Raw genomic sequence first — 20,758 nt, forward strand, 5'->3', positions numbered from 1 at the left:
TCCTCATATTAAATTCTTTGACACTATCATGGAATAAACTATTTGGAAGGAAAATGGACTGCCACATTTTAGGAAAATGTAAATTTAACAAAGATTGAAAGCCTGTGGTAAACTTGTATTAACCAAAAAGATAATACATTCAATTTTCACAGGATTCACTACTCAAGCTGAAGTTTTATTATAAAGTCAGGTTTGCCCTGAAACCACTTGATTGTTTACAAAGCTGCAAACAAGTTAATTATGTGTGTTTTTTGTATGCAAAACTTGTTTTCCACCTAATCACAAAATCTGTATGGCACTGGACTTTAACTGTTAGTACAGTGTGTCCCACACTATGTTCCCAGGAACCAGGGATGGCAAGGACAAGACATCACTGCACCCAGGGGCCACAGCCCCATGCTTCCTGCCCATGGCTAGCCAATCCCTGAACTTTATTCAGCAGAGCCCAACAGAGCTTCAGAATCCTCCTCACTCAGCACTACCAGAACTCTACAACTGGGGAGCAGAACATGAATCTACCTGGGATTCCTTTGTCAGAGGTTAGTTCTGAGGGATATTAGGTGTAACACCCAACAGAAATTCGTAGTCACCAAACATATTTCCTTAAATGCTGAACTAGTCATATATGTCACTTTTCCGAAGGGTATTTTAAAGCCTTTAATGATTGTTTATGACTCTGTAAGAAGTCATATGGCTAGAAAGATGCACAATGGAGATTTGAACATAAATCTAATTTCAAATCTTGAACTTTTTCAATTAAAGGATACTGGAAAGTATGAAAAGGAGGTGAAGGAGGCGAAGACACTGCAGCACAAATGTACTCCATTACCCAATGTACTCCAAAGCAAAATTTAGAAGTATGCACAATTCTAAAGGCATGAGGCTTCTGAATTTCTTTTTTTTTTTTTTTTTTTTTTTTTTTTTTTTGGCAGTCCTGGGGATCAAACCCAGAGCCTTGTGCATGAGGATGCATACCAATGAACTGCATCCTCAACCCTGGTACCCTACTCTTTGAGAAACTCCAAATCTGCTCCTCCTCCCTCTGGTGGCTGTAATGCTCCTGGTTTTCAGTGATACTGCAAATTGGAGCAAAGGAGTTGGTGCTAGGCAAAATACAAGTGCCCAAACCCTGCTGTTCTTATCAAGGGTTAGCAGTTTTTCTTGAATGAATGCTTTCAGATTGTTGCAAGCCTTTATTTCCAGAATTCTAAATAGTTGATTTTTAAATATTTTTGCAAGTATTTTCATTGTTATTTGGAGGAGTCAATATTCAGAGACCTTTCTTTTACTCTGTCATTCTAAAAGCCCTGTGCCTTGCCTAAGTGCACAATTCTAAATTTTGCTTTAAAGTACATTAGTACATTCAGCCTATAGTGTCTTTGCCTCCTTTCCATACTTTCCAGTATCCTTTAATTGAAAAAGTTAAGATGAGAAAACCATGATGACAGAGAACTTTCTACAGCACTCATATAGTCCTCATTTTTATTTCTTCTGAAGTCAAAAATCTATAAGAAACTCAAATGTTGAAACATTTGCCAATTCAGCTCTAAATAAAACATGCATTGCTCTGTTCTCCTCAGACTTTTTTTTTTTTTTAAAGAGAGAGTGAGAGAGGAGGGAGAGAGAGAGAGAGAGAATTTTTCATATTTATTTTTTAGTTCTCGGCGGACACAACATCTTTGTTGGTATGTGGTGCTGAGGATCGAACCGGGCCGCACGCATGCCAGGCGAGCGCGCTACCGCTTGAGCCACATCCCCTGCCCCTCCTCAGACTTTTATTCTGCTTTGGTGCTGGGGATTGACCCAGGGGCACTTAACCACTGAGCCACATCCCAAGCCCCTTTTTATTTTTATTTTGAGACAAGGCCTCACTTGTTGTTGAGTTGCTGAGGCTGGCCTTGAACTTGTGATTTTCCTGTTTCAGCCTCCCAAATCACTAGAATTTCAGGCATGTGCCATCATACCTGGCTCTCTGTGACACTTAAATTAGGAAAGACAGAACATTTCATTCATTTGTTTACATTTACTATTCAACTACATGGTGTTGGCATCCAGCAACAAGGCAAACCCTGCCCCTAGCCAGAGGCAGCCTGGTGATTGTAACAAAGGAAAGATTACCAGCTATGCACCTCTAAGAACGTTTTGATACAAGTCTTCTAATAAACCGGTAAACCTAAAGTGCCCAGACTGTGAAGCGAGACTCAGTTGGGACTTGAGGCCAATTTCTAGGTATAACAGCTGGCCAGCTCTATCAGCAGGAGCAGGAAGACCTATTTCTAGGCCAGACTTTCGGTGACTAGCCAGCTATGTGTCCCTAACCTCTCTGAATCTTCTCTTAATTTATAAAGAAAGCCAAGGGACAGAGTAGGATCATATATTAAGGCTTCTACCAAATGTAAGATATCATAATCCTATATAAAGAAATTAACATTTAAAATGGTTGCCCAAAATGGCTCAAAGTTTTTACTTAATGTATGAACTTACTTTAACCTAACAGAACAAAATCTAGGATATCCTCTCCTCCAGCATGTGATTAGCTCTTAGACTACACTTCACGAACTTAACTGTAGTCTCTACCCTTTTCTGTATAACATTAACAGACCCCCAAACCTTGTCTCTTGGGAAGTGACCAAGCAACTAAAAATGAAATGTCCTTTGTGCACTGTACCCACCTTTCACTTTCATTGTTGCCCAGAAATGTTCCAAACTGTGAGGCATATGCATGCTCAAAGAGCATGATGAGGAAATGCTCATTAAACTCAAAAGAGCAAGGGAACTGACGGAGTATCTGCCAAACACAGTCCAAGAAGAGAAGAAATACAGGCGCCTCCCACTTCTGCTTGCTATTGCAATAAGCTGACTGTGCACAGCGCTGTTGGAACGGGTGACCAGCCTATGGGAAAAGGTGGAAATTTAACTGTCACACCTGATGAGATCACATTACAACACATTCTATCAACATTACTGCACATAATTCCAATGAATTTTATATTAATTAAAACATCATAAACCTAGGGTAGGTCCTGCTAGATAATGATTTCTTGGTTCAAAATGAATAATTTTGGCAACTAAGGAAAGGTAGAATTCTAAATCCTTAACAAGGCTGTGTAGTCGAGACATGACCTCAGCAATTGCTGCTGTCCTTGGAATATCAAATGAAAAAATAATGAATTTAAGTAACGATAAATTTACAAAATAAACCTAAGTCTATAAAATGTGGAGCAAAGTCAAAGAACATAAGTTCTCAGGTACAAAGCAAGGACAATAATCGCCCTCTATCTGAAAACACTGTATATTGTGCTGCAAGCTACAGAAGCCTCACCACTAAATGGAGACAAACACCAGGACTCTGACAAACCATGTAAGTCTGTATCGGCTCTGATAGTAAGTCTTCGGTTACATGTGGGCAAAGTTAATGTCTTGAAGAAATCTTAATGAATACTGTACATTGATATTAGAGACAAAGCTGTCTTTTTTTTTTTAAGAGAGAGAGAGGAGAGAGAAAGAGAGAGAGAAATTTTAATATTTATTTTTTAGTTTTTCGGCAGATACAACATCTTTGTTTGTATGTGGTGCTGAGTATCGAACCCAGACAGCACGCATTCCAGGCAAGCGCGCTACCGCTTGAGCCACATCCCCAGCCCCCAAAGCTGTCCTTAATAACCCTCTTCTCCTCCAAACACTCCCAGAGCCTGCCCAAAGTACCCTGAAGAATAATCGGCCCTCCTGCCCAGAATACAAGCATTGATTTCATTACAAATCACTCTACTAGATATTTCAGAGTCCTGCTTTGTCTTTGGATCTGTGTACTACTGTATCTGACAGAGAGAATACCATGGAAACTTCCCACGGTTAACCCATCTGGGTACCCATCAAAATGAAAGCATGTGAATTAACCAAGCACATTTATTGGTTTGTCTACTATGCAGCATGAGGGAGGTGGCTGAACTGATTTCACCAACCAGGGAAGGCAAATACAATATAGGGAAGGTCAGACCTAAAACAGAGAACAGGGCATACATCACAAGAGTAACACACAGTACATTTGCAGGCTGGGCATGTAGCTTAGTGGTAGAGCACTTGTCTAAGCAGGCATAAGGCCCTGGGTTCCATGCTCAAAACTGAAAAGAAATATACACATATACATGTAATGCATCTGCACTGTAACTGGAAGAGCCAGAAATTCTTTGCATCTAAGATATGTCCTCTTTCAAAATATATCTGAGCAATTATTTTCAATCACAATTATTTATCAAATTACAAAGTTAAAATAGATTCTTATATTAATCTCTGACTTGGAGGATTTCAGCTGATGCCATGAGAACTTTATTTTAATAGTCACTCAACATTATATGACAGCAGTGTACTATGTCCTAGGGATAAACAGATAAATAGGTCATGGTTTCCTGACCTCAAAGAAGTCACTTTTGGGGGATAGTTCAGAAAACAGGACATGAAGGCAAAGAACCAAATTTATCTGTAAATAAGGAGATAGGTCTCAAAGACTTCATGAAAGCAGTGACATTCAAAGGATGGATCTCAAAAGATGAAAAGGATTTCACCTGGTTAAGGAAGAGGGTATGAAGCCACAAGGCAAAGGCAGGAAGTGCTACAATAATGCCTTCCCTGTTTATCACTATCAAAACTCAGCTTCTAGGAGACTCGGCTGTTTTACATTCTTTGTAATTCCCCCATATGTAACCAAGTATGGGCTGAGTATTCCTTATTAAAATGTGTGGGATTTCAAATTTTTTCATGTTTTGGAAAATGTGCATATATATAAGGAGATATCTTGGGATAGAACCCAAGCCTAAATACAAAATTCATTTATGTCTCATGTACACCTTTTACCTATGACCTGAAGGTAATTTAGTACTCATTTTTTAAGTTATTGTTTTATATGACAGTAGAGTGTGTTTTGAAATATTATACATACATGTGATTGTACATGATGTGGAATTACATTGGTCGTGTATTTATATGAGGATAGAAAGATATGTCCAATTCATTCCACTGTCTTTCCTATAACTACCCCTCCTCCTTTCCCTTCATTCCCCTCCCCTTGTCCAATGAACTTCTAATCTTCTCCTCCTTTGTTGTGGGTTAGCATCCACGTATTAGAAAGAACATTCTGCCTTTGGTTTTTTGAGTACCTCTATGTTTTGACATAAGTGTTAGCACTCAAAAGTTTCAGATTTTGGATTAGTGATGCTCAACCAGCACAGCTAACAAGTCTTTTAAGTGGATGAAGTAATAAGTGAGCAATATAGTCAAAGAGACATCTAGAAATTGAGAGGGGTAAAGATCATAAACATTTACCAGGAGGAAGATAGATTAATAGACAGCAGAAAATTAAACACACAATTTAAAAATGTTAACCAATCAAAATTTCACACACAATGTCAGCTACCCCATTTCAGGATGGCAACACCTCATAGATGGCTATTCTCACCTGAAGCCACTCTCTTTCTATAAGGGCCTCAAAACCTCGGACGGTCCGGCTCCGTGGTTCCAAAATGATCTGAGCCAGGGAGGCAGCCTGTAGGGTGGAGTCAGTTCCTTCTGCTCCGTGAATCAGAACCGATGCTCCTTCCCTGGTGGAAAACCCAGACACACATGGGACACTCCCGACACTGCCAATGAACTGCTAACAATAAACACTTACTGAGTCGGTATTTTAAACTTATGCACTATTCTCTGTCCTACTCTCTATTATTGGATAGACAAAAACATTATCCAGCTCCCTCATGCTAAATAAAGCACTGGATAGATAAAGGGTTTCTAGAGAGAAAAAGGACTATGATGAGTCCCAAATTTCACATGGCCAGATTCCCATTAAATTATAACAAATTTCACAGCACTTTTCAGCTACATTTTCTGTCCCTTTACAAAACTGAAAAGTGGTCCTTTTAGAAGGCTCTTACCTTTCTGCATTTTATAGTTGAGTAAAGCCTTTTCTCATCACACCTATGAACATACATTAAAATTACTTTCTGACTATGATTTCCATCTGCTTCACACCACCAGCTAACTATAAGGGCACCTTCAAAAAATATAATGGATCAGGGAAATCACATTCTGAGAATCGTGGAAATAGGAAAAAAAACAAAAACATTAAAAATGCCAACCTAGAAAGTCGGTGGCAACGGTACCACTGTCCCATGAGACTTACGTGGTGATTGGGATCCCACCATTCTCAAGAGAAGGGAAGGAAACAACAAAACCAAATTAACTACATCCCTCCTGCCTTTTTTCACCCTTTTTATTGACACAATAATGAAGAAAACTTTGGAGAAAGGAAATTTCAAGTTTGGTAACAACTGGCAATTTTTTTCCACGTACATATATACTTTACAGAGTAATAACAAAAGGCAATTTCCTATTATTTTCATTACAAGTCCTTCCCCCACGTTTCTCTGGCCTCTTTAGGACCTTTGTATTAATGGCTGTATAACATTCTATTATGTGATGAAGTATAACTTACTTAATCCTACAGTAAGGAGGTTGTTAATTTGAAAATAACAGACTCCCTGAAGTTCACGCATGGTAGGTCAAGAATCCCATTCTTAGGATAAAATCTAATGACAAGGCTAAAGAGTATGAGCAAACACTTTTAAGGCTTCTAAATATACTGAATATATATTGTAATTATGTGTGGTTTATTCTAAACAATTCAATTAATTTAAGGTTTATTTTTATATTTTGAGCAATTAATTATAAGAACAAATCTTTATGGAGGTATAAATAGTAATTTAATACATTTGACAAAAGGGAACACAAACATGGCAAAAATCAACCTGACCCCTCATGAGAGTTTGGAGATCCCTGCTCATGGAAGGTGGCCAGCCCAAACTGAACACACTTGGACCTAAGGCTGCCTGGTCAGCATCATCTCATTATTGTGGTTGAAGAGGCAGACAATGTGGTAATAAATGTTCATTAAGATTTGTGTTTCAGGGACTGGGGATGTGGCTCAAGTGGTAGCGTGCTCGCCTAGCATGTGTGCGGCCCAGGTTCGATCCTCAGCACCACATACAAACGAAGATGTTGTGTCCGCCAAGAACTAAGAAAAAAATAAATAAATATTTAAAATTAAAAAAAAAAAAAAAAAGATTTGTGTTTCAGGGGCCTGGGATTGTAGCTCACTGGTAGAGTGCTTGCCTAAGCATGGTAAGGCACTGGGTTCACCTCAGCACCACATATAAATAAATAAAAAATAAAGGTCTGTCAACAACTAAAATATATATTTAAGAAAAAAGACTTGTGTTGCACAAGAAAATAGAGGCTTCTGTATTCACACTATGAGGAGAAACCTGGTAAACTCAAGTTGAAAAGAAAGAAACCCTTTGATATTAACCTGGCTCATTCTGTATTACTGATTTCTCTACCACAGAATCTTGATCTTCAATTTATGTATTTTCCTGGCTAAAAGGGCTTCACCTAACCCCAAAAGAAAGAACAATGACAACCTGGCAATCCCAACTCTTAGGTGCTGCCACTAACTTACCACAAGATCTTAAGCAACCCACTCCATTATCAATTTTTTTAAATAATGAAAAATTATATACATATTTCCCTAATTTGGAAGCATTAATAAAACAATTAAAGTCTCAAAGAAAAGTGCCACCCAACTGTGTGGTGACAAAACATACCTACCCATGGTTTCAGTGTGAATCCCCTTCTTACAAAGGGCATTCTAAGCTTCTGCAACAATTATACCAATCCTTCTGCCTGTGTTCAATCTTCTGCCTCAAGTCTCAAGGGTTAGCAACCTTCAACTGAGTGAATAGACTAAAATCACTTCACTCTAACCAGGCTTTCCCAACTTGAGATCCAGATATAACCACACGCCAAGTGGTTTACAATAAGGTATCTGAGAGATTAGAAAGAATCATCTCACTGTATCACAGAATAACTCTCCTTTCATCAATATTGCAAAAGTAAAGAGGTAAATTTGGCCCCATAAGAAGAAATAAGAAAATTACTTCCATTTCTCTTTTATAGTGTAATAAAAATAAAATTGGGAAATTGAAAATTTAAGGATTTTATTTTAAAAAAAGGTTTAGTAGTTAAAAAACTATGTCACAGAAGACATGTGTATGTACATGGTTCATTCATTCAACAAATATTAATTATCTACTAAAAGCCACATTCTCTGCACATCCCTCCTTGATAACTGAATGTACTGACTCTCTTATACAACAATTTATAAAATCATCCAGATATAAGATATGGAATAGGCACAAACTTCCACAGACACTATGAACACATGTCTGGGTAAAAACAAGTCTAGTTCTCAGTGTGTGTCCCATTCAGGAAGAATAAAATGCAGTTTACCTGTCAATACACTGAGCTGCCAGGCAGGCAGTGGTCAGAATCTCTTTGACATGCGTCAGCCAGTTGGAGGCCTCCAACTTACTGAGCCATCGGTCCATGTTATGCGTTTGGTCATTACAAGCTTCCACAAGTTTGATTAAGCTGTCCTGAAGAATGTGATACCTTTTAAAAGTAAAAGAATAAGAAAGAAAACATGAAATAGAATGATAAAGGAAGAAGCTAAACGAAAAACTCTGCCTCTGATATATCCTAGGGCAAAAATAATCAAATTATTATGTTGGTATACATTAATGTGAGGATGAAAGGTTAAAATATAAATATTTAAACACAAAGATGCTTCAAATGTCTGTCATGGTAAACCGTCCTGCATCTGAACAGTGAACTCAGCTCACACAGCTGGGTTACCAGATTAGTAGAGAGGGCCAAAGTACTGCATTTGCAACCTACAATCACAATCCTATTCCCACTGATAGCACTACACACTGGACACTCAAAATAGAATCATCAGTATGATCCAGCAGTTCCATTTCTGGGATTAACCAGAAGAAATAGAATCAGTATCTCAAAGAGATCTATATCCCCATAGGCTCTACACTATTGGCAACAGTTAAAAATATGGAATCAACCAAATATCTATCAACAGATGAATGAGGATAAAGAATTTATGGTACTATATATGCAATGGAATACTATTCAGCCTTAATGAAGGAGGAAATTCTGTCACTTACAACAATATGGATGAAGCTGGAAGACAACATGCTAACCAAAATAAGACAGAAACAAACACTGCATGGTCTCACTCACAGGTAGAATCTAAAAAAGACAAACTCATAGAAGCAGTGTAGAATAGTAGATCTGAGTATGGGGGGAAAGCAAGGAGGTGGGGAAATGTTGGTCAAAGGATACAAAGTTTCAGTCAGACAACTGTATAGCATGACTGTATAGCATGATGATGATGGTTAATAATAATATACTGTATGCTTGTAAATTACTAAAAAAATAGACCTTAAATGTTTCACCACAGAAAAATAAATACATGAGGTGATGGATATGTAAAGTTTGATGTAATCACTTCATGATGTAGAAGTATATCAAAATAGCATATTGTTGCTGGGCATGGTGGTACACGTCTATAATCCCAGCAGCTCCAGAAACCGAGGCAGGAGGATCGAGAGTTCAAAGCCCGCCTCAGCAACTTAGCAAGGCCCTAAGCAACTTAACGAGACCCTGTCTCTAAATAAAATATTTAAAAAGGGCTGGGGATATGGCCCAGTGGTTCAGAGCTCCTGGGTTCAATCCCCTATACAAAAACAAAAACAAAAATAAAACATACTGTATACCACAAATAGATGCAATTTTACTTGTGAAACTTTAATAAAACTGACAAAAAAGGTCACAATGAGTTGTTTAGTCAATTGCTGACCTAAATTATTATGCAGGTTTAAAATTAATGCAGGTTTCATTTGAGCCCTTGTGATTTTTAAATAGCTAATGACTCATTTGCTCCAGTTAGGTTCCAATCAGAGTCCTCCCCATCTCCAGAACCTTTTACCTCTCAATGGACTTATGGATTCGCCTCCACTGGGGATAATGGGCTTCTTGTTCAAAGCCACCTCCTTTGGCTCTAGCTTGCTGAGCCACATTTAGACTCCGAGTGTCAATGATGTAGCCGCGCTTTCCTGCTCTGAGGGTAGCGTTTATCAGCTTCTCGTCTTCCTTGCACCTTCTCCCATTAGTGCCAGTGAGTGGCTGACCACTTCGCATAATTACCTAGAAGCACAATATGCTGACAATCAATAGGACAGCTTTTAAAGTTTCTGAAAACAGAAAGGAAATAGCTGGATTAAGAGTACTGTCTGGAAAACAATCACAAAGCATTTTGGAGATGATTTGATCAAAAAAAAAATATTTCCATGTACAAACAATAGTAATGACATAAAACAAAGGCAAAACTTATACTTTAAAACAAAATTTTTCCTATTATCTCAAAATATTTTCACATACTAAATTGTATCATCTCCTCAAGATCAAATATTTCAATTCATTAAATCCATGAATTCAACAACTAACAGACCTGGCCCAGTAACAAAGACAATAATGGTCTTTAAGCCAATAAACCTTGAGTTTGGAGGGGAGTAAAATACCACAACTCCAAATTAACTGCAGACCTCTGTTAACACAGAAATGGCTCTGAAAAGCTGTCCTTCCGTAAAATGAAGTTGACGTCTGCCTACAGCAGTGACAATCAGAAGCTTTTCTCTCTGATGTCCCCAGGCCTCTTTCTGCCTAGAAGGGATCTTTCCCCTGGAAGAAGAGATGGGGGTCTGAAACCTGGTGCAGACACAGATGAGCACAGCAGTTATCACCTGGGAGACTGATCTCCTCAACAAGTCAGCCCTGGCTGACTTGGTACACAGCCTGGCTTGCTGTGTTCACCTTCCCTAAGAAGCTGAGTCCCTCTCTCTGCTACATTCTACCAGGTTCAGCCACCTTACTGCTCTTTGAGCCTCATACTCAAAAGCTTAGGCACGTGACAAAACCTGTATGTTCTTTTTCCTTTCATCTGTCCATAGTGTGAACCGAAGTTCTCTAAAGAAGACAAACCTACACTGAAAATCCTGCAGTGTCTGGCCGACTAGAACATCATGACTGCAGAGGTGAAATGCTGCAGACAGAGTGCCAGGATTATTTTGAACTATCTTTAGTCTCTCTTAATAGCCACTTACTTCCAACCTCTGTATCTTATCTAACATTTTACTGTAATCCTAGTGACTCAGGAGGCTGAGGCAGGAGGATGGCAAGTTCTAGGCCAGCCTCAGCAACTTAGTGAGATCCTGTCTCAAAGTAAATAATAAAGAGGAGTGGGGAGGTAGCTCAGAGGTAAAGCACATCTGGGTTCAATTTCTAGTACCACAATATAAATAAATAAACAATAGCAAATCTTAAAAATTCTGTTTACACTAAATATCCATTTTTAGACATTCGGCAAGGGGGTGGAAGATAGCTATAATCATGTACTAATTTACTATTGGTTTCAAAGTGAGAAGCAGAGAGAAAAAAAGAAGAGAGAAAGTAATTTATAAACTAATATTTGGAAAATATCCAGCAAATCCTTGCCTATTAAATTCCTGATTTCCACGGTTTCTTTTATTTGGTACTGGGAAATAAGCCCAAAGGCACTTTACCACAAGCTACATCCCCAGTCCCTTTTTATTTTGCTAAGTTGCTGTGGGTCTCACTAAGTTGTTGAGGCTGGTCTCAAACTTGCCATCCTCCTGCCTCAGCCTCTAGAGTTGCTGGGATTACAGAGTGTGCCACAGCACCTAACCTGATTTCCATGTTTTACAAAGTATGAATAATTACGGATCACTCCTCTCTCTTCTGAAAACAAAAACATCTGTTCAAGTCACCTTCCACATGGAAATTTGGTGAGAATGTTGCTGCAAGCATCATATAAACACTAGTTTCCTTTACACTCTGTCCTGAAGACATGTCTATTTTGACTTTTCTAAGGGTGAGCATGATGGAAAGAATTCAATCATAGCCTCGTCAGAGAAAAAAACTGCTCCTGGTTTCCTAGAGTTTATGTGAAGGAAGTCCTAGTGAAAGCGACCTGGCCAGTTGCTTCCATGAACACAGAAAAATCAACCTCCCTAGGAAAAGATCCCCAGGCCAAGGCTTTCTGCAGATCAAGCAGCAGTTCTGTACCACTTACCATTCCATTTTTTTTATGATAATAGCTGAGTACTGGAAAGCGCCCTCCATGTCGAAATGTAGCTACCTTCCGAAGAGCTTCATCATCAATGGATTTGGGCACTATGACAATTGGTGGGTAAGAAGGACAGACGGCAAATTCCTTATTGACATAGCTTAGCCTCCATTCACTGGTCTGAAAAACACAAAACATTGCAAAGCTAAGCAAATATCTCAACATTACAAGAGAACATGAAAAAGTTTAAAGGACTTCAGAGATCAATTTTCACTGATGAAGAAGCAGTTTCTTGGAATTTACTAGAAGGATACCTAGCCTACACTTAAAATACCTCCAGAGCAAAGGTGCTCCACTCATCAGGGCCAGCCTCCTGCACTGCTATGTATTACTAGTTCCTAGAAAGGTCTTGCTTACATTGAACAAAACCTGTTGCTCTATAACTTCCTCTACCGTTTTTACCATGATTTCAGACAACACAGCGTAAGTTTCTGTATTGCACATGATATCCTCTCAAATATTTACAGACAGTCATTTCCCCCTTAGTCGCCTCTTCTCCAAGTTAAATGTATTAAATACACAATGATCATAAAGGCCAGTAGAACCCCATTCCTCCTTTCTGGGGACCATCCAGTTTACCAATGGTCCTCTTAAAGCACAGCACCACTTAAGACTATAGAATTCCAGAACACTACCTAGCCAGAACTGATGGAACAAAACTACCACCTACATCAAAACCTTTGTTCCTTTCTGCTATTTAGAAAAGGAAGAAAACAAAGATTGGTAACATCTTCCTTAAGAATGATAAAACTCACTACTAGCCAGGCGCAATAGCGCATGAGGCTGAAGCAGGAAGATCACAAGTTCAAGGACAGCCTTGGCAATCTAGTGAGGGCCTAACCAATTTAGTGAGACCCTGCCTTAAAAATTAGAAAACTTTAAAAAAAAAAAAAAAGGACTGAAGATGTAGCCCAGTGGTAAAGTACCTCTGGGTTCAATCCCTAATACTAAAACAAAAAAACTAGCTACTTGGACTAGACACTTAAAAGTCAATGAAATAATCTGACTCAGTAGACTAAGGACTTAAAACATACCATATAAAACTATCAAATACCTGTGTACAACCAGAGATATAAAAAATTGTGCTCTATATGTATAATATGAATTGTAATGCATTCTGTTGTCATTTGTAACAAATTAGAATAAAAATAATAATAATAAATCTATCAAATGCCTTATTTCAAACAGCAGAAATGAAAACTGCTTGAAGACAATAAAAGGCTTTTTATAGTAAAAAGAAATTCAAATTTCCCATAATCCAGGTTGGCCTAATATACTAACCATAAACTTCACTGGTAGGAAGATGAAGCTAAAAAGTGTGTTTGATGTACTATAACATGCAGCTGGTTTTTTCATTTGTTTGTTTGTTTGTTTTGTTTTTTGTATTGCTAGGGAATTGAACCCAGGGTCTCAGGCAAAAACTGGTATTTTAAAAACTTTCACAAAATTCAACACCAATTTTTAATTACTTTGTTTTTCTACTTTTCAAAGAAGGAGAAGGAGAAGAAGTAGTAGCAGTTGCAGTAGTAGTAGCAGTAGTAATTTCTAAAAGATTCATTACCAAAAAAAAAAAAAAATAGTTACCCATTTCCTGGGCACCTGGGCACCCATCCCGATTCCATTTCTCCAAAGTCAATTATTTTCAAGATTATTTTCTATGTGAGTGTTTACCTCCAAATTTCTAAATAGAATGCTGAGGCTTTTATTCTTGAGTTTCTACTATTACATAATTATTTTCTGACTTCCTACTCTAAAGAATGATATGGTCCTTCATTTGATTTGCAATGCCACTCTGATAATAAAAGTTTTTGAGAGTACATGGCAGCTCTCTATTCTATGCCACTGGTCTATCTTAATAATTTCCATAGCTTTTAAAATAAGCTTGATGTCTAGTAGGCTGTATTCTCTCTTCCTTCCATTTTTGTCTTTAATAGTAACATGGCTCCTCCTGGTCCTTTGCTTTTCCATGTAACTTTTATCAATTCCATGTACAAATCAATTGGAGTTTCAAAAAGGTGTACTGATTTTATACATCAGTTAAGAGAAATCTCCCTATCTAGGGCATACTATTCTGCTCAGTTAAGCTTTAATTTTTTCCATAAAGCTGTACAATTTTCTCAATAAAAGCCTTATGTAGAGCTGGGGTTCTGGCTCAGCAGTAGAACACTCACCTCGCACATGCGAGGTCCTGGGTTCGATCCTCAGCACCACATAGATAAATAAAATAAAGATATTGTGTTCAACTACAACTAAAAAATAAATAAAGCCTTATATATCTTTACTTAAATACATTCCTAGAGACATCACAAAGTATGTTGCATTTTAACTGCATCTTTGCTTACAATCTCCTGATCCGTTCATCTTCCTACCCAGACAAACATAATCAGCAAATAATAGCAATTTTGCTTTTTTCATTTTATTCCTTTTCCTTGTATTTCCCCCCTTATCTTATTGATCTGAGTAGGAACAGTAATGGTGGCACATTTGCCTCACTCTTGAACTCAGAGAATGACAAAAAGTGCTTTTTGTATGCTTTTGGGAGTCACCATTAATCATTTTGGTAAGAAGCTTTGGGTTTCTGTTTGTTTTTGTAATGCTGGGGATCAAACTCAGAGCCTCACACATGCTAGGCAAGTGCTTTCCCACTGACACCTACCAGACACCTACCCCCATCTGTGTGTGTGTGGCGGGGCTGTCTCAGATTAAACCAAGGACCTTGCACATGCTAAGCACACACTCCACCAATGAATTAAACCCCCAGAACTGTTAAGAGGTTTTATCATGAATACATAGCTATCAAACTTTTTTCTCTTCTATCTAATACCATGTAGGTAGCTTGTCTTTTCCTTCTTGCTAATTGTGTAATATTTGCTTTGCTTTACTGTTCAGGGACTGGACAACAACATGTCTCAGATTTCTTTTTGATCACCCTATGTGGTGTTTGCTGGGATACCTTAACCTCTATAGGTTCAATTACTTTTACTGAATCTAAAGAATTCTCAATTATTGTCTATTTAAATACTATCTTTCTTTCACTTTCTGTATTATCTGCTTCTGGAACTCTTATGTGATAAATAAATATTGGATCTTCTTCCTTTACTATGAATGCTCTAACTTCTTTTTTCCCTCAGCTTCCTTGTTTCTCTATTCTGTATTCTGAGTAATTACTTCAAACCTGTTCCAGATTTCTCTTTAGCTCTTTCTAACCAGCTATTTAATCTTTACATTAAATTATTTACTCTACTTTTTAATCACCTTTAAGACAAAAGGTGAAAAGTAAGTTATACATCTTGACTGCATAATTTCATGGGTCTTGACAGCTGGCACACCTGGTAAATATCCAATGCTAATAAATCACTAATCTATTCTCCATTGTTTTTGAAGTAACACCTAAATCTGTCTGGGAGTGCAGCTCAGTGGTAGAGTGCATGCAAGGCCCTGGGTTCAAGCCCTAGCGCACATACAACACTCACACAAACCTTTTACAACCCAAGGTCATAAAGATTTTTTTCCTGTGCCTTCTTCCAGATGTTCTGGCTGTTTTAGATCTACAATATATTTAGGTCTACCACACATTTTGAGTTGTTTGTGGATGGTCTGAGGTACCCATCTAGATTTTCTCATATGGAGATCAAATTATTCCAAAGGTATTGGCTGAAAAAGTTGTCTTTTCCCTATGGAATCACCTTGCTACCTTTTGCCAAAAATCAACTGCCCATAAAGGGAAAGGTTTCTTTCTGGACCCTATATTCTGCTCATCTGTTTGTCCTTATGCCAATATCATTCTTTCTTGATTACTGCCATTTTATATACTTTATTTTTTTCAAAGGTGTTTTGGCTATTCTAGACAATTTGCATTTCAATATAAATTTTAGACTCTCTTTCATTTCTACAAAATCACCTGTTGGAATACTGATAAGGGTTGCATTGAATTTATAGATCAATTTGGACAGAACTGCCACCATAGTGAGCCCAATCCAGCCTGTGCCTGTTTCCGTAAATAAAGTTTTATTGGAATCTGGTACACCTATTCATTAGTGTATTGTTTATTGCTGTTTTCATGCTAAAACAACAGAGTTGAGTAGTTACAACAGAGCACGTGATCAGTGAAACCTAAAATATTCACTATCTTGTCCTTCCCCAAGTCAACTACTGATCTTAACCATGTTGTTTTGCAATTAATGAACACAGTATATCTGCTTTTATTTAAATTTCCTATAACTTCTGTCAGCAATGTTTTGTATCTTTCAGTATACAGATCCTGAACCAGGTTAAATTTATTCCTAAGTATTTTATTCATGTTAAGAGTGACTGATGCTAATGCAACTGATCTTTTTATTTCCTTCTTTTTTGGGTACCAGGGATTGAACTCAGGGGCACCCAACCACTGAGCCACATCTCCAGCCCTATTTTGTATTTTAGAGACAGGGTCTCACTGAATTGCTAAGCACCTCGCTGTTGCTGAGGCTGGCTTTGAACTCGAGATCCTCCAGGCCTCAGCCTCCCAAACCACTGGGATTATGGGGTGCACGTTCTTCTTTTTCTTTATGACACTGTCTTGAACTTCTCCAACTTCTGGACTCAAGTGATCCTTCCACCTCAGCCTCCCAGTGCTGTGATCATAAGTGCACACCCAACTTTGTATAATGATCTTATATCAAGCAATTTTGCTAAACTTGCTTATTAATTCTAATTATCTTATTGCTTTCTGCCTTTATTTTTACTCTCTCCCTCTTTCTTTTTTTGTCCTCCCTAGCTTCCTAAGTTGGTGTTTAGGTCCATGCTTTTAGACTCATTTTCTTTTCTCATGTGAGAATTATAAGTTGTACACTTATCTCCAAACTCTGCCTTACCTATACTCCACAGATTTTGAGAAATTGCATTCTCATTATTTTTTGTTCACAATATTTTCTAAGTGGTTTCGTATTTGAACCACATAACATTTATAAATATTCTGTGTAATTTAGAAATATTAGGAGATAGATATTCCTAGATATCTTAGTGTTATTGATTTATAATATATTTGAGGTCAAAGATTATAGTCTATGTGATTTCAATCCTAGTAAATTTATTTAGATTTAGTTAACACCCCAGTTTATGGTCTCTCCTGGGAACACAACATGTGCCTCTTGAAGAGTGCATATTCTGGAGAAGTTAAAGCAGCATTCTATAAATATTAAGCAATGTTCTTCAGACCAGATCTTTTATGTCTCTACTTGTCTTGCTGTTGTTATTTTAGCCTAGTTCTATTAATTGACAAGAGGACCATTTTAATAATATCTTATCCTGACTGTAGAATTGCATATTTCTTCATTTCTGTCAACGTGTGCTAATACATACATACCATATGTTAAATATAAAATTACCTTTTTTATTATTATAAATGTGCCTGTCTTAAAGTCTTTTTATTTTTTAATCTGGAATTAGCAGTTACTCGTGCCTTTTTATGCTTATTATTTGTTCAGTACATCTTTTTCATCCATTTTCAAACTATCTGTTTCTATTCAAAACACATCTCTTACACACAGAACACATCTGGATCTTCTATTTTTCTTTAATTCATTCTGACAATTTCTGCCTTTTAATTGGAGTGCCTGACTCACCAATATTAAAATATGTATTGTTATAGCTGGACTTTAGTCAAGCATTTAATTATTTTGTTTGTTCCCTGTTTTTATTGCTATTTCTTCTTTCTTGCCTTCTTCTGGATTAAATATTTTTTAGAATTCCAGTTTAACTTTTTAAATATATTTCTTTGCATTTTATTAAAGCAATAGCTCCAGGTTACTGGTTTTCAAACAGGGGTGATTTTTGCCCCAAGGGAACATTTGTCCATGACTGGAATCAACTAGGGAGTGGGAGGGAGAATGCTACTGGCAAATGGTAGTACCTGTGCCTGGGATGCTGCTAAACATACTCTGAGGCACAGGGAGGTGCCTGCAACAAGAATTTAAGAGCCCAAACGTCAACACTGCCAAGGTTGACTAATCCTGTTCTCAGGATGACATTATACATCTTAAAGATATCTTAAATATCTTTAACATTTATCTTTAATTAAATATTATAATTTACATCTTTAACTTAAATATGATAACACTTCTATTTATTTATATTTACCTTATATATTTATAATTATAAATAAAATTACATTTACTTACATATTAGCCTATATTATATAAAATGTAAAACACTTGCCAACTCTTTAGGTGTATGTATCCACTCAGCCATTCCAGACTAAATTCTGACGCTATAGCTTCCAGGTGTAGTCTATCTACACACATGAACAGTACAAAGGCAGTGTTTTAATTTTTGCTTTTGTCTTCTTTTTATTTTAAGCTTACTTTTTCTTACCTTAGTAGTTCCTACAGCTGTTTTAAAATCCTTGTGTGATAATTTGAACTTCTGAGTCATCCTGGGGTCAGTAATTGTTGGTCATTTTTTCACAGGGGGAGTGGGCGACATTATCCTGGTTCAACTTTGGATTGTATCCTAGACATCTGAGATACACTGAGGAAACATACATGCTCCACATAGGCATCATATGCTATGCCTTTGGAGAATGTTGAAGTTTTGTTTTAGCAGGCAAATAATTTGGTAAGACTTATCTGCAAACTCTAGCACTGTGATGCAAGGCAGCTCAGCTCTGTGGCCAAACTGCCCCCAAGTCAGCCAGAGACTGGAGGCAGTATGCAGGATCAAGGATCCCCTTCTATGGCCAATTCCTGTCCAGAATTCGGCACTCCTCTCCTGCATCTCTGGCTGCCCTAGGCTCCCTCCCCTGGCTTTTCCCACCAGAGAGAAAGAGGGCTTTCTACTAGAATGTTAGCTGCTTCACATCAATAATGCCACAACCATGCTACCCTCAAGACAAAGCCCGCCCACACATGCAAACACAGGAAACTCATTGTGCCATTCACTTCCTCTAAATATTGACTCCCTTTAAAATATGCTGGGTTTTGTTTACTAACCAGGTAGTTTTGAGTAGATGATTCCACTGTCATTGATATCTGCAGAAGGGCTTGTGAGATAGGAGCTACTCAACCAGAACCAGAAGCAAAACCTAATCATCGCCTTTTGCATACAAAATTTCTAAAGTGCTAGCAGAAGGAATACAGATAAGCTATATGTGTATTTCAGCAAAGAATCTGAAATAATCTTTCTGGATAATTCTTGAATAACAGCAAGCTAGAAGTGGAAGAATTCTTGAGATCATTTTGCTCAACACTTTTTCATTCTGCCAACAAGGAAATAAGCTCCTAGCAAGTTAAGCCATCAATAATGTGTCTGGGATACAACACAAAGTATCTTTACAGCTATGTTTTTATTCTTTCTTTTCAATACCACATCTTTGGGACTAATGGAACTTAAAAAAAAAATCCCTGCATGAGAATATAAAATCCCTTTCCTTTCTCACTTGGCTGCTATAGATACCTTTGCTCTTTAAATTCCATGGTTCCTTATCCCTTTGTCTTGGGCCCCTCAATGCTCACTTATAGAGGGTATCATAAAAGTATGAGGAAGAAGAAAGAAGTAAACTAGCCAGAACAGGGGGGAAAAGAACCTAATTTTAGCTACCTGGTCTGACTAACCCATATTAATAAAAGTTAACCCATAGAAACAAATGTGCTAGATGGTTCTCTGGTACTATCTGAAGCACCCAGTGGATTCAATGGGCTCAATACAATTGTGACGATGGCTCAGAACCTTATTACTAGACATGAAGTTGTTTCTAAGGAGACACGTCCAACAATTAACTCACAATATGCCAGGACTACTTTTATGCACATATTAATGTTTTATCAATGTCATTTTCAAAATTTAAAAAGTAATATTTAGAATACATTAATCTTCTGGAAGAAAAGGCTTTTCAGCTGCAGCAGTGAACAAATCATACAAATCTCTGAATGTCAGAGACTTCGATATGAACAACTAATAGAAACATCTTTTAGGCACAGGTAAGACAACTTCACTTGATCTCTCTTCAAAGGAAAGTGATCATTCTCACAAATGAGACAAAATGCTGCGTTGTTTCTAATTACCATAATTACCAAACATTAACTCACAGCTGAAGAGTAGAGTTCAAACTCTTGCTCAGGAAGGAAGGAATGCCAGCCATCTTCTATCACCTCAAACATGGGCCGGTAGAAGAAAGGATACATCAGAGTGACAGAGTCCAAGGTAGACAATGCCTAGTGACAGAAAGAAAAAAGAAACATACCATAACTTCAGCACATTCTAACTGAAGAAATGGGAGCAAGCACATGCCTCGCCTAATTATAATACACACCCATTACAGCTCTCTAACTTTTTATTTATAGACATAGTGATAGTCTTACTGAGCCAATTTCCATGTTTCCAGCATCTAATAAAGCACCTGATGTACAACAATCATCCAATACGTATTGTTGAATGAAAAAAGAAAAAAAGAAAAACTTTGCACACAATGGCACAATTTTCTAGGAGAAAATGAAACTACTCTTCATACAATTTAATAAAGTTTAATAAAAAGGCCCAAGAACTTCTAGGAATCAGAGAACAAAGAGTTTTGAGTTATTCAGTGAGGTCTTGGCTAAAATCCAGTTACTAACTATTTAAACATATGTAAATTATTTGTTTGTTTTGTGTATAAATTATTTATAATGAGTGCCTTAT

At 37.5% G+C, this 20,758-nt stretch overlaps 1 protein-coding gene across 1 annotated transcript in view; it reads right to left on the reverse strand.

Annotated features, from left to right (window-relative positions):
- Mtmr9 (myotubularin related protein 9) overlaps window positions 1–20,758 on the reverse strand; it is a 44,177-nt gene that overhangs the window by 8,358 nt on the left and 15,061 nt on the right. The window contains exons 3-8 of the mRNA XM_005337236.5: window positions 20,170–20,295; window positions 12,053–12,226; window positions 9,890–10,107; window positions 8,338–8,499; window positions 5,453–5,594; window positions 2,673–2,893 (exon numbers count right to left, since the gene is read on the reverse strand). Of these exons, the coding sequence (XP_005337293.1) occupies window positions 2,673–2,893; window positions 5,453–5,594; window positions 8,338–8,499; window positions 9,890–10,107; window positions 12,053–12,226; window positions 20,170–20,295 (1,043 nt within the window). The remainder of the gene's footprint in view (window positions 1–2,672; window positions 2,894–5,452; window positions 5,595–8,337; window positions 8,500–9,889; window positions 10,108–12,052; window positions 12,227–20,169; window positions 20,296–20,758) is intronic.

Source organism: Ictidomys tridecemlineatus, chromosome 14 (assembly GCF_052094955.1).
Source record: "Ictidomys tridecemlineatus isolate mIctTri1 chromosome 14, mIctTri1.hap1, whole genome shotgun sequence".
Lineage (NCBI taxonomy): Eukaryota > Metazoa > Chordata > Mammalia > Rodentia > Sciuridae > Ictidomys > Ictidomys tridecemlineatus.